At 36.7% G+C, this 13,910-nt stretch overlaps 1 protein-coding gene across 1 annotated transcript in view; it reads right to left on the bottom strand.

Annotated features, from left to right (window-relative positions):
- acsl6 (acyl-CoA synthetase long chain family member 6) overlaps positions 1-4,715 on the bottom strand; it is a 60,812-nt gene extending 56,097 nt beyond the window's left edge. The window contains exon 1 of the mRNA XM_051680584.1: positions 4,501-4,715. Within this exon, the coding sequence (XP_051536544.1) occupies positions 4,501-4,546 (46 nt within the window). The 5' untranslated portion in view covers positions 4,547-4,715. The remainder of the gene's footprint in view (positions 1-4,500) is intronic.
- Positions 4,716-13,910: the final 9,195 nt, after the last annotated feature.

Here is a 13,910-nt window from a genome sequence, read left to right as displayed (position 1 = left end):
ATAATCTTTTGAAATTTTCAGGTGCTTCTTGAGGTAGAAATTGACTGGATGTCTTCACTAGTTACTGTAGTTAGCTCCATTGACACGCTATTTAATCTAGCTCCAATAAAAATGACAGTTTAAATTATGAAGAGTTATTGAAATCATCGTCTAAATGTACATTTAATATACTTTATTGTGTATTAATATACTTTCACATTTTTGAAACATTTAAATATCTTTCTTTTGATCAAATGAATGAATGAAATGATAATGGAAATGTTGCAGTTTTGGGACCAAAGTATCTAGAACACTATGCTTTTTTAAAATAATGAATAAACAAACAAACAAGTAATCAAACGCACAAGTAGTAGACTAAAGACCTGCAAAAAAAAAAGTGATTTGAAAATTTGTGTCTGAATTTGTTTCACAACTGCAACAGCAACTGAAATTGGTACAGATGTTGGTATTTTCTGAAATTCTCAGAGGACAGAATGATCTAAAAGTAATTAAATGTACTGTTTTATTCATTTTATGTATGTATTTATTACATACACACCCTTTTTCTCCTCAATTTGGAATGCCCAATTCCCAATGCAGTCCTCGTGGTGGCCTAGTGACTCGCCTCAATCCGGGTGGTTGAGGACGAATGTCAGTTGCCTCCGTGTCTGAGACCATCAATCCGCGCATCTTATCACGTGACTTGTTGAGCACGTTAGCGTGGAGAATAGCGTGAGCCTCCACATGCGCTACGTCTCCGCAGTAACGCGCTCAACAAGCCACGTGATAAAATGCGTGGACCATTTGCAATATAATATTTAGAAACACCTTATATAATAACTTTAATTAATTCGTCATTAATCAACATCATGTTCATGCTTAGGAAATCTGGAATGCAGCAAACACAGACCCAAATGCAAACCCATTTCATACAGTATAATGTAATGCTGTTAAAGTTATAATGTTTGTTAAAATGAATGAAAGTGTTACAGATTATTTCTTTAATTCTTGCATTTTTACACTTTACTCTGCATGTGACAACAATCCATATCAATTTATGATCAGAATTCATTGCCACAACATGTGTGTGAGACACATAACTGTCTTATGGCCATGCCAACTATTGATAACTATTAAAACAAAGCCCTATTTAAAGCTTTCTCCAATTAACATGGACAACCCATTATCCACTGTTAAAACCAAGTACGTGATTGGTTGCAAACATTAGGTAACCACATAACCACATCTCTCTAAAGTATTCATAATAACTTATGTGGATTAAAGCTGAATGTCTGTGGGAACTGCACTACTTCACACCCTAATCTGCAAAGCATCACTAGCAATTAGCTTGTACTATCACAGGAGATTATGTCCTATTAGTCCAGAAAACAGATGGACAAAAGTAACCCCTGCTTTCTTCCTTCCAAGTCTTCCTTGCTTTCCCCACAATCTTTTCACTGTCTTGAAAGTCCTTTCCACATACTACTGGTATTATTTGACTGTGTTGAATTTCTGTGTTAAGCAGCATTTGAGTGAATTCTTCTATTTCAATTCATGGCCAATTCATTTCAAATTCACTCTAATGATTTGAAAGAGAGCTATTCTAAAATTCTGAAATTTGTCCAACCCTGTCTCACATTGGTCGTGTACTCTGTATATGTCAAAATAGTTACTTTGATTTTATCCAATTAAGGTAAATCACATCTACACTCAAAAGTTGACTGCATCTTTCATTGCTGCCGTCTCATGTTATCAGAAATCAACCTGATTATTAGGAGTACAAAGCTAATAGAAAAACCAGAGTACTAAGCAAGCTGAGGACAAACAGTATAAAATTATCTGACTACAAACTGCCATGAGTCAACCTGTGATAACTTCTGTCAGAGCATACACTGACATGGTCACACTGACACGAACAGAGAGAAAGGAAAAGACAAACGCATTAGCCTGCAATGAACCCCACTGGCCACCGTATCACACCACCCTCAGCAGATGCAGCTCTACCCATGCCCCTCCCTCTGCTTAATCCACAATTCTCTCAGTCTACCCTTGACTACATGATACTCAGTTTTAGCTTACAGCTCACAGCTCACAGCTCACAAACACACATACTTAAATATAAATAACACATTAAAAAACAAACAATCAAAACTACACTCAAAAAATATTTTAGCCTATTTTTAAGATTTACACTTTAATTTCATAAATAAAATGAAAACTAAATGAATAAAACTTGAAAAAACTATTATTCAGTTTAGTTATAGATTACTCAATTCAATTTGATGGAATTTTGTTAAATGAAGTTAAAATGTGTTCATCTTAAAAATATGTTTTGGGGTGTATTTGCACTGCATCATAGCCTATGCACCTGTATAACAAATGCAGAGATACAAGCATTTTAAGAGACACCCTTATATCTAGTATACGTTCTATTTTACATATACACTGTAATTAAAAAAAAAAGTGAAACGTGCGGTTGTTACCTTAAGGAGCAAATTGTGCATGATCTGACCTGTAAAAATGTAGTCAGGATGATTCAATCGTGATTCAATAATATTTTTGACACTGAATTTACCACATGAAAGTTACTTTTTTTTTTTTTACAGTAGGAGAAATTCACTATGGAAAAATCTGCAGAGTAAAGAGGTTATGAAGGTTGTACACCAGCAGGTCACTGTGAGTTTAATCCAAATGACTAGTAGTTACAGCATAACTTATGACTAGCCCAGCTGGCATGAGGTGCAAAAGACATACTAATTACTCAGCACATTTATTCAGCTAAATAAGCAATATTTGAATTGTGCACAAATCAATCTTCCCATTACAGCACACCACAAAACCCTGCAAGATTGCTTGTGGTCAAAATGTCAGACATTTAGACACATGACAGCTGCCATAAGAGGTTCTAAATTGTGACATATCTGTGAAATTCCTATAAATGGGTAGTTATTTGTGCCCTGCTCTAAAGCAGAAGTGGTGTGCATGAAGATGTGAGCTACATTGAGCAATAGACTGGGTTATTCCCAAGACTTGGTTTCAGTGATCTCAGGATTCAATTCATTTTTTAATCTCAAGTGAATCAAATTACACATTTTAATGGTTTGTGGTTTGGAATAGAAATAACCTTGGCATTGTTAGTGCCATGCTCAAACTAGTTCAGATATAAGCCTTGAGATTTGTGGTACAGAGGGACATTGATTCTGAGACCATTTATTTATCAGTATTGGAAAATGAATATTTCTACAGATCTAATAAATATCAACAATGTTAAGAATGTTTTTGTCTAGTATTCCATCATGTCAAGCTGCCATGAAATCTGTCACAGAGTGCTTGTTATGGTAACAAGCTTAACAAACATTTCAGTTAAAATGACATGCATTCGAACAAACTGGTGTTGGTTAACCTAAATCTTTTAATTATGGAGGAAGGGGTAAAAGATTAGGTTTACCCCTGTCTCTCATCAAACCTTCCTTCCTGCAGAATTAATGAGCGCCACATGGCAGCTGAGAGGCTCAGGTTAGACACAGTAAGCTTTCAGTGACCATGCGCTATTCGCTAACACATGGCTATGAAAAATGCATGATGTGCTGTATGTGCATGATGTGCTGTATGCAGGCAATGTTCAGAATGGAAAAAAACAATTGCAGAAAATGCGCATACTTTCCAGCAGACTGAATACGTATAGAAATAATATTAAGATCAGCACGTTAGAATACTATTCAGAACAAATAGCCCCTAGCAGACTAATCATGAACCTCTCTGTCCCTTAAAGTAGCAAGGAGACGAGGTGGAGTGAGACGCAATGACGTTTCAGAACCCCCTCGCTGGACAGCTCCCGCCAACCAGTCGAAGTGGATCTTGTTATGACGTCACTGGCCTCTGCGTAGTGCATGGAGCACGACACCGGCAATAACTAACCGTTTTAACAAGATCTGTAAAAGGCTTCCCTAACACCAATATTTAAACAAACATATCTGTCTATAATCCTGTCCGATACATGTCACTGTACTATATCACAATTCATCTCAAAATAAAATTATTCTCATGCCACAACAGGGCATATAATCTTCATCACCTTCAACGCTTTATGCCGCATAATGGAAAAACACCATAATCAGCATCTTACATCCTGCTTTTACATATGATTCGCGGTTATGGCTCGTATCACACAAAGAAAATGCTTCGTGAACATTACATTACAAGCACGTGTGAATGAAATTACCTTTCTGCCTTTTTGACCGCATAATCTGAGACTATGCAATGACAGATATTTCACGATGTAGAGGCCCTTGAAGCTTCCACGCTCTAAAATGGTTTGAATTACCGACCTTATCATATTGTTCAGCTTCGATACGACTCTTTCCAAACGCAATATCACAGATTCGCCCACAACTGCAACAGCTTCTGCATTTTATCACCACAGTACATTCATTGCTCAGATGATGCCGGCAGAAACTGCGACGATTCACTGCAGAAAAGCTCAACCTCACATTAGCACGAGAAACAAAAATTGCAACTCACCTAGTACAACCCAGACAGAGCCAGCAACTAAAGCAAAGGCGAGCATGTCTTGGTCATTGAGAGCACTGTCGCAGCATTTAGCTGTACATGGAGCCGAAACACTGCTGCATGGATCTCTCAGCTACTGTGACAGATTAGAGGAGAGTCGCAGACTGATGCGAGGCCCGGAGAGAAAGAGTAAATGACAGGTCTGACTGTGGAATTCAGGCTCACCTCATGTCTCCTCCCTGATGCTAATGCACCTATGAGGTTTGCATCAGGAGAGCTGCTTGAGGTTAGCACGGATATGACTAGATATTCTTAGATGACTCTTATATAGGTCAATAATTACATTATCACTATTTATATCTATAAATAAAAATACAATAAAAAAAATACATAAAATAAATAAAACCAGGAAGAACATATGCTATCATTTAGCTACTTACAGTATATTTGGTGTATTTGTAAGTTATGTCATTCATCATTTCCTTTTATTTTTAAAGACAGATTTGATTTTCATGACCATGTTTTGAGAAACCCAATAATGTGTCAATTGTGTCCACTATAATTTGAATGTGAGTAATTTTGGGGTAAAAGTGTGCTGAACGGTGAAACATCATATTAACATTTTCACTTTGCTCAGCCTATCTTTTGCTCTATCAATCATTCACCAATTCCCAGAGGAATAATGGGTCACATGACACTCATGTTCCTCCTCCTTCCCTGTTTAACCTTGAATCCTTCTGCATGATGCATCATGACTCCAGCAGGCAGCAACTACAGATCACATGTGATTTAACGTGGCTTTGGCTCATGTTTGAAGATACAATATAAAGACTAAATACCATATTTCAAATTTCACACATGCATACCCATAATACTGCAAAGTTCTTTGGACACAGAAAATAAATATGTTGGTATTTGAACCTATCACACCAATTAGAGGAAGAGATTAGCAGACAGTAAACCTTAATCATATGAATTTAGCATTTAGATTCATAACTCTGAGGGTAAGCAACACAGTGCCTTTATGCCATTCTCTTGGCAAAACTTTTGACATTTTATGCATTTAGCAGATGATTTTATCCAAAGCTACTTAAAGTGCATTGTATCAGTGCATGCATTCTCTGAGATTTAAAACCTTGACCTTTGCGTCACTACCTCAGTGCTCTACCAGTTGCTCTAAAAACATTTGTAAGAATACTACTAAAGCCTCCATTATAATGCATACCATATAAGCTTAATATCTAGCCCATATCCAGTAGCTGTTGATTCAGAGACAGACATCATACTGAGATGCTGATGAATGATGAAAAAATTATGAATAGGCAAGTGGTGACAGTAAATGTCTGAAAACATAATGTAAAAGACATGCAGATTTGTTGCGGGCAGCTGTCTGGAGACAAGACAGGCTAACCAATGACGCAGCTGCTGTGGATTTGCCCCTCAATCCAATGTCACCGAGCTGTCAAAGCAGATGGCCAAGCAGAGATTTAGTACTCAAGCTTACTCAAGCCATCCCTCTCTCCTTTATATACTGATATGCTAAACTTTATGTGTGTATGAATTGCTTCAAACAATTCGCTTGTGAAAGGCAATCCATCCTTTACAACTAAATAAAAATGTTCATAAACCAGCATAATTCCAATATTGGCATTTTCCTAAGAACTAGTTAAGTGTCAAAATTTCACCTTCAAAATGACAGTACAAGACATACAGAACAATATAATGGATGGCTAATGACAGTGAAGGAAATGTCTATAGATAGGTAAACTGTGTATAAAATTTGAGTAACCATCCAGAAATAAGGAAGAAAGCTAAATAGAATCAGACACTTAGTGGTCTGTGAAGTGCCTCTTGCTTTCTGGCTGTCATAGTCTGCATTTAGTAGTTTATTCTGTCTTGCTGGTGGTTGACAATGGTTCATTTTCTGTGAAGTCCATCATTGGAGGTCACAAATCGTGGGATGTCACAAAGGAAGAAGACTCTGCCCTCAAAAAGGAATTTCAAGGTAAAATTGAAGTTTGCCATCCAACACTTACATGAGGAACAGGACTTCTGGAGCATGTGCTCTAATGGAAATATTAACCCATAGATCCAAACATCATGGCGAAAACCAAGCACTGCATTTGAGAAAAACAACCTTATTTTGCTGCTTCATGGCCCCAGAAAGCATAACATCATAACATCAGCTTTTATTTCCACATAACACCAAAGAAGAGCGCATGAGGAGAATGTGAGGCCATCTGTAAAAAAGGTTGAAGGTAAACAAAGGTATGATTCAGGAAGAAAGAGAGAGGGTTTTGAATGGCCATGTCCAGATCTCAATCCACTTGAAATGCTGTGGGGAGACTTGAAGCAGGCCATAAATGTACATTTGGCACAGCTGACTGAGGATTATTTAAACTTATTTATTTGGTTTCGGTAGTGTTAGGATTAGGTAGGGTTACTTAGGATGGAGTAGCCTATATTAATGCAATTAGTACTCAAATGTTACAATCAGATCATGTTTGCTCATGTCTTGCACTTGTGCAGTGTGTCAGGTTCACATGCTTTCAACTGTCATTTCAGCTTTGATTATGGAAATTCAGAAAGAAGAGATTGTTTTTAGCAGACTTTCCCACAAATTTAGTCAGCACTATTTGTTAATTAATGCTCTGGATAATTATTCCAATTGTAAAGACACAAAGAATCTTCTGAGACGCACTCAAAAGAACCAATAATTACACAAATGTGAAAGTGAAAAAGAGAAATCTGGAATGACAATAAATTAATAAATTGTGGATGGCCTTTTATGAGGAAATCCACAAATATATAACATACATGTACTATTTGAATGCACTTTAGATATTGTATAGTCTAGTACCTTGTTTATGTCAATTAATCTATTAAGTTGTTGTGAGAGCTTTATGTACTATTCCTGTACTGCATTCTGGTTTGAAAACAAAATAAGATGGTTCCTTTATTATTATTATTATTATTATTATTATTATTATTATTATCATTATTATTATTATTATTATTATTATTAGGGCCCAAGCATTGAAAGTGCGGAGACCCTATTGTTCTTCTAAGGATTATTATTACTTGGGCCCAAGCACTAAAAATGTGGAGACCCTATTGTTCTTCTAAGTATTATTATTATTAGATCCCAAGCACTGAAAGGGCATGCGTGGGCTCACACATACTCGGAAGAGTCCACAGGATAGGGGAGACATCGATTTTGATAACAAAAAAATCATTAGTATCAATATTTTATTGAAATTAGACAATTTTGATTACATGGTAACATAAAAATAGAGGATCAATCAATTTTTTCACCCCATTTACCCCTATTTTTGATGTTTTGGATAAAATGATTGAGTCCATTTTCATCAGTGGACCCTCACGTTAGGATTGTTTGAGATGTCAAACACCTCGCATTGAAAGTAGATGAGAGAAGGCTGGTGCAGTCTGGTGAGGAGTGAAATAAGAGCTGTCAAGTCGGACAGTTCTCACTTCTCGAAGTAGATCAGCCACTACGAGATCAAAGGCAGATATTGCGTGATTCACGTTCAACTGATTTGTTGTTAATAAAGTGGATGCAATTTAAATTCTGTTGCTTTTAAATAAAAATAATTATGATGAACAAAACACTCAATGTACCTGTTATTTAATTCCCCCCATAAGATGTGTCTTTCCATAAATATTTAGTTTAATAAAGACACGTATTTTAGATACAGTTGTGCTCAAAAGTTTGCATACCCTTGGAGAATTGGTAATATATGTACCATTTTTAAAGAAAACATGAGTGAGCAGGCAAAACGCATTTCTTTTATTTCTTATGGGATTCATATTCAACTGTAGGTTATAACAGAATGGCACAATCATAAAACAAATCATGGTAACAAAGAAAAAAACGAAATGACCCCTGTTCAAAAGTCTGCATACCCTTAGTTCTTAATACTGTGTATTGCCCCCTTTAGCATCAATGACAGCGTGCAGTCTTTTGTAATAGTTGTCTATGAGGCTGCAAATTCTTGCAGGTGGTATAGCTGCCCATTCGTCTTGGCAAAATGCCTCCAGGTCATGCAAAGTCTTTGGTCGTCTTGCATGAACCGCACGTTTGAGATCTCCCCAGAGTGGCTCGATGATATTAAGGTCGGGAGACTGTGATGGCCACTCCAGAACCTTCACCTTTTTCTGCTGTAACCACTGGAGGGTCAACTTGGCCTTGTGCTTAGGGTCATTGTCATGCTGGAAAGTCCAATATCGTCCCATGCACAGCTTTCGTGCAGAAGAATGCAAATTGTCTGCCAGTATTTTCTGATAACATGCTGCATTCATTTTCACAAGATTCCCCGTGACTTTAGAGCTCATACACCCCCAAAACATCAGTGAGCCACCACCATGCTTCACAGTGGGGATGGTATTCTTTTCACTATAGGCCTTGTTGACCCCTCTCCAAACATAGCGCTTATGGTTGTGACCATAAAGCTCTATTTTGGTCTTGTCATTCCAAATTACAGTGTGCCAGAAGCTGTGAGGCGTGTCAAGGTGTTGTCGGGCATACTGTAACCGGCATTTTTGTGGCATTGGCACAAATTTTCAAGGCTTTGGATATCTTTTTATATCCTTTTCCATCTTTATAAAGTTCCATTACCTTGTTACACGGGTCTTTTGACAGTTCTTTTCTGCTCCCCATGGCTCAATATCTAGCCTGCTCAGTGCATCCACGTAAGAGCTAACAAACTCATTGACTATTTATACACAGACACTAATTGCAATTTAAAAAGCCACAGGTGTGGGAAATTAACCTTTAATTGCCATTTAAACCTGTGTGTGTCACCTTGTGTGTCTGTAACAAGGCCAAACATTCAAGGGTATGTATACTTTTGATCAGGGCCATTTGGGTGATTTCTGGGGGGGCTCTGTAGTGCCACCTAGAAGATGGGCATGTTTGGGGGGCTCTGTAGCACAACCCTTTTGAGCTACCATCACCGAACTTTGTACACATATAGATCTCATCAAGCCAGACAACATTTGCGCTGACAGTCGTAAGCTCCGCCCAACAGGAAGTAAGCCATTTTGGATTGTATGAAATATGCATGCTCTGGAATTTGAAATTCTCCTCCTGTTTACCTGAATTGCTTACATTTTTTTTGAATAATGTCAAGACAGTGCAGATTTAAAATTCTGAAGGGATTCTTGATATCTTAAATACTGTTGCCATGGCAACGCATTAAATGTCATTATTCCTTTTTATGTATATTCACATGTTTTTGAGGTACATGGCATGCTTTAATTTTCATGATATTTTGCGCACATATTAGAGTTGTCGGCCATTTGGCCTGGGCAAAAGTAAACATATGGGCATGGCTGGGGATCTCTGCAGTGCCACCTTTTGACAAAAGTGGTGAGGTCAGTTTCTTCTACGGTCACCAAACTTGCTACATACAGTATAATGTTCTCATCAAGCTGGACAACTTTCAAAATTACAGTCATTAGGAAGTTGACCATTTTGGATTGAATGTGTATTTTTTGAAAATTGCAGGCCATGAACTTTTGAATACTCCTCCTAAGGGATTCATATGACTGGCACCAAACTTAGGCAATATTATGCCAAGACATTGAAGATGCTAAATTGCAAACAGATTTTTGATATATTGAATGATGTTACCATGGCGACACAATAAATTAAGGGCACAAATGTGAAACAGGAAGCTATACCTTCTGTGTGCATTGGATGATTTTAATGAAAATTCAGCTGTATGTTTAGTAATGGGGGCTGATCACATTTATGTGGCTATTATGGGTCATGGTCATAGCACCACCAACTGGCAGCAGGAAGTAAGGCAATTTTATCAGACTCTGAAATAGCCCTCTTGTGTTTACGTGAATTGCTTCAAAATGTCAAGACACTGCTAGTGTAACATTTTAAAGGGATATTTGATATCTTAAATGGTGTTTCCATGGCAACACATTAATTGTTATTATTCATTTCTTCCTATATTTGGGTGTAAATTTAAACAGTTGTAACTCATAAATGCTAGGGAGTACAGACCTATGCCTGGTCTCTCTTTAAAGAAGACACTTGGCAGTTCATTGTGCAAGTGAAAACAGTTTTTAAACTGAAATAAACAAGTTATAGAAATGTAAGTTTATTGTAATGAAAATGTACTGCACAGACTTTTTCTTTTTTTATATAAATAAAATATACTAAAAATATCAACTGAAAAGTAAAAATATTAGAAAATCAAAGCAACATGTCTAATTGAGTTCTGTTCTAAATTTTAGATCAATATATAAAAATGAACTTTTGGTGGCAAATTTCAGACGCAGTACCAGAAATGTCCAATAGAGGACAGCCAAGCTCCATTAGTGAATAATTCCCTAAATATCACATCTGCACAATACACCTTTTTTCACAGACTGTGATGACATGTTTCTGCCTTATTTATCAGCATAAATCTAGCATTTGTTTTATATTATAAATTTTTTAAATATTGAGTGTAAATGTATAACATTATGCTTATTGTTATATTACCCTGGAATTAGTTTTAAAAAACGAATTACCACAGCTGTGAGGGGGTCTCTATTACAGCTGCTGAGAGAGTGACAAGTGACAGTAAATTTGTCATCTTCTCCCATCTGACTTGCTTAATCCACTGCTCTCTATTTTTTTTCCTCTTCTGGAAAGTCATTCAAATATAATAGTGGATTTTTTCATTTGGTCTTGGAACAAATGGGAAAGTGAAAAAATATTTGCTGTGATCTCCCATTCACCGCTGTCGAAGTTTACCCTGCAAACATTTACTTCCGTGTTCCAAAACCCGGAGTGTAAAAAAGCTCTATTATCTGAGTAAACTCGCCAGGAATTGGCATAAAACGCAAAGCAACCAAAGCCACTTGTCTGACCATGTCCTGATATGAATTTGAGAACAATATGTGCTTGAAGTGGGGCGGTACGCAATACCTGCAATTCTATAATTTACTCTACAGCGTAACGGTGTTCTGAAAATATATGCTACCTATCAGGATGTGCTACCAATGCTATAATCACATTAGGGTTCAGGGTAAGGCTTATTACAGCATCACGCCCATTTCACATCGAAAACTTGAGCAAGACATGAGCATAGCTTCAGCTGAACTACAACATAACTGCAGCTGCAGATACTACAGGGCTTTCACTCTGGAAGCGTTCCTATAGCGTCACAGTAGCGGTTCTATACAGAAAAATACTGTGATTTCTATGCTACTAAGGTGGGTATTTATTTTAATATAGACCATAACTTATAAAATGGTTATCAGGAGTGGGTCATTGATAAGGATTACAAACTTGATTGTCGTGAAGAGGACCACATTTGCATCTAAAAGGTAAACAATAGAGCACTTTGTGCTTCTCCACCTCCACAATCAGTCTGGTATTATCCATTGTTGAACACGAATGAGATAAGTTCTGAATTTACTGACGTCACGTGCATGTGTTTACAAGTGAAACCAAACTTGGCTGCGATTGGGTATTGCTGAAGCCTATAGATTAATTTACTGTTTACAATCAAACGCTCCACCCCGCCCCTTATGGGTTCTTTTCTTGCCCAGAAAAGAACTGCTGTCTATGGGCGCTTCGCTCAAATTGCAATGAAACTGCCCAAAAAGTGCTGTTTGTGAGGTTGGAACACCCCGTTTTCCACAGATTATTGGAGAGAGGGGCTTCTTTAAATTTCCACCAGATTTTTGCATCAGGAAAAACACAGGATTTTACATAAATTATGATAATTCACAGGCCACCATCATTGTTATCGTGTCTGCTCCATTGGACCCAATTGACCCACAGCAGCTGTTGGTTGATATTAGCTTTTTTACAAAGAAATGACGTAAACTCTAATTGCAAACTGCTTTTTTAAATTTCCAAAGTGCTGTCGCTGTGAGAGATATGAGGTCAAATATGATCTAACAATGATCTTATCTAATCAAGATCATCATATACGATATAAGGAGCAGATCCTGTCTCCACCACCACAGCACATAGACTACTGTTTGTGAAAGGATAAGTGAAAAAAAATAATGTAATACAGCAAAAATTGTCTTTGTATTTATTTTGAATGCAGTTAATAATATTGTTCAATCAGAAATTCTGTTATTAAGTTTTGATATGGAATATGATCATACTGAAGTAAGGATATTATTATTTATTGTATGTGGGTTTATAATTTAAGCTGTAAAGACACATATTGCATTTCTAGTGGTAGTTTTTATTTTTATATATCACATTTCTTAGGCTTTATAAGTGTGTTAAAGGTGTGAGGATGTGTATTCATCAACCTGTTACACGTCTGACATAATCATACAGGCTCCGAGTTTAAACTTGTTTTGCTGATATTTCAGAAAAGAACCCACATAATTTCTTCACTGTAAACCATAGTTAAACCATTTATAATACGTTTTATTAACATGAAAATACATTATTTAATTCAATAAAGCTTAAAATATTATTAAAACTGCAGCGCTGCCTATTTCCACCATTGAAATCTGCTGCTCGAAAGAACCTCGAAGCACGGTTTCCTGCTGTGTGACGGCAGAGTAATTTCATCTATAGACCTGTTCTATGTTTAATAGTACATGTCTCATATTTTCAGGCTCATAAGTTGTAGTTTACTGTAGTTTTAAATGATAAACCGTACTTCTGATTAAGATCTATAATTAACATATTTTAAATTGGTTTAAATGGTTAAATCTCCTGGAATTTCTTTTTTTCTTTTCATTTGTGCTCTAATTCGTACAGTATAAAGACACACTAGACTAATAATATATATTTATTCTGTGCATTGTGTACTTTTTTGTGTCAAATCACATTAATTTTATCCATCAACAGTGCATGGTCACTTTAATTGAGCATGAGCGGCGCAGCAAAAATAGACTCGGAGCCGAAACCCCTGCTGCACTGCAGCTCACACGTCTCTCACGCTACGCTCTGACGCGCTGCTGATGCTTCCGATGTGAATGCTCTAATCTGTTATTATGGGTGACGAAAAAAATATGCTACGCTCATATGCCGATCACGCTTGCGATGTAAAACGGCCGTTGAACCATATCACACTGTCTGGTAGTTATGCTGGTATCACATCCTGATAGGTATTATCTGCCTGACAAGATGTGCTACCTAGGTTTCTAACACCTTTAATGCTGTTGTAGTATATACAGTGCATCCGGAAAGTATTCACAGCGCTTCACTTTTTCCACATTTTGTTATGTTACAGCCATATTCCAAAATTGATTAAATTCATTAGTTTCCTCAAAATTCTACAAACAATACCCCATAATGACAACGTGAAAGAAGTTTGTTTGAAATCTTTGCAAATTTATAAAAATAATTAAAAAAAATAAATTTAAAAAAATCACATGTACATAATTATTAATAATATATACTTTGTTGAAGCACCTTTGGC

This window comes from Myxocyprinus asiaticus, chromosome 40 (assembly GCF_019703515.2).
Source record: "Myxocyprinus asiaticus isolate MX2 ecotype Aquarium Trade chromosome 40, UBuf_Myxa_2, whole genome shotgun sequence".
In the NCBI taxonomy this organism is placed as follows: domain Eukaryota; kingdom Metazoa; phylum Chordata; class Actinopteri; order Cypriniformes; family Catostomidae; genus Myxocyprinus; species Myxocyprinus asiaticus.
This window is presented reverse-complemented; position numbering and strand designations above follow the sequence as displayed.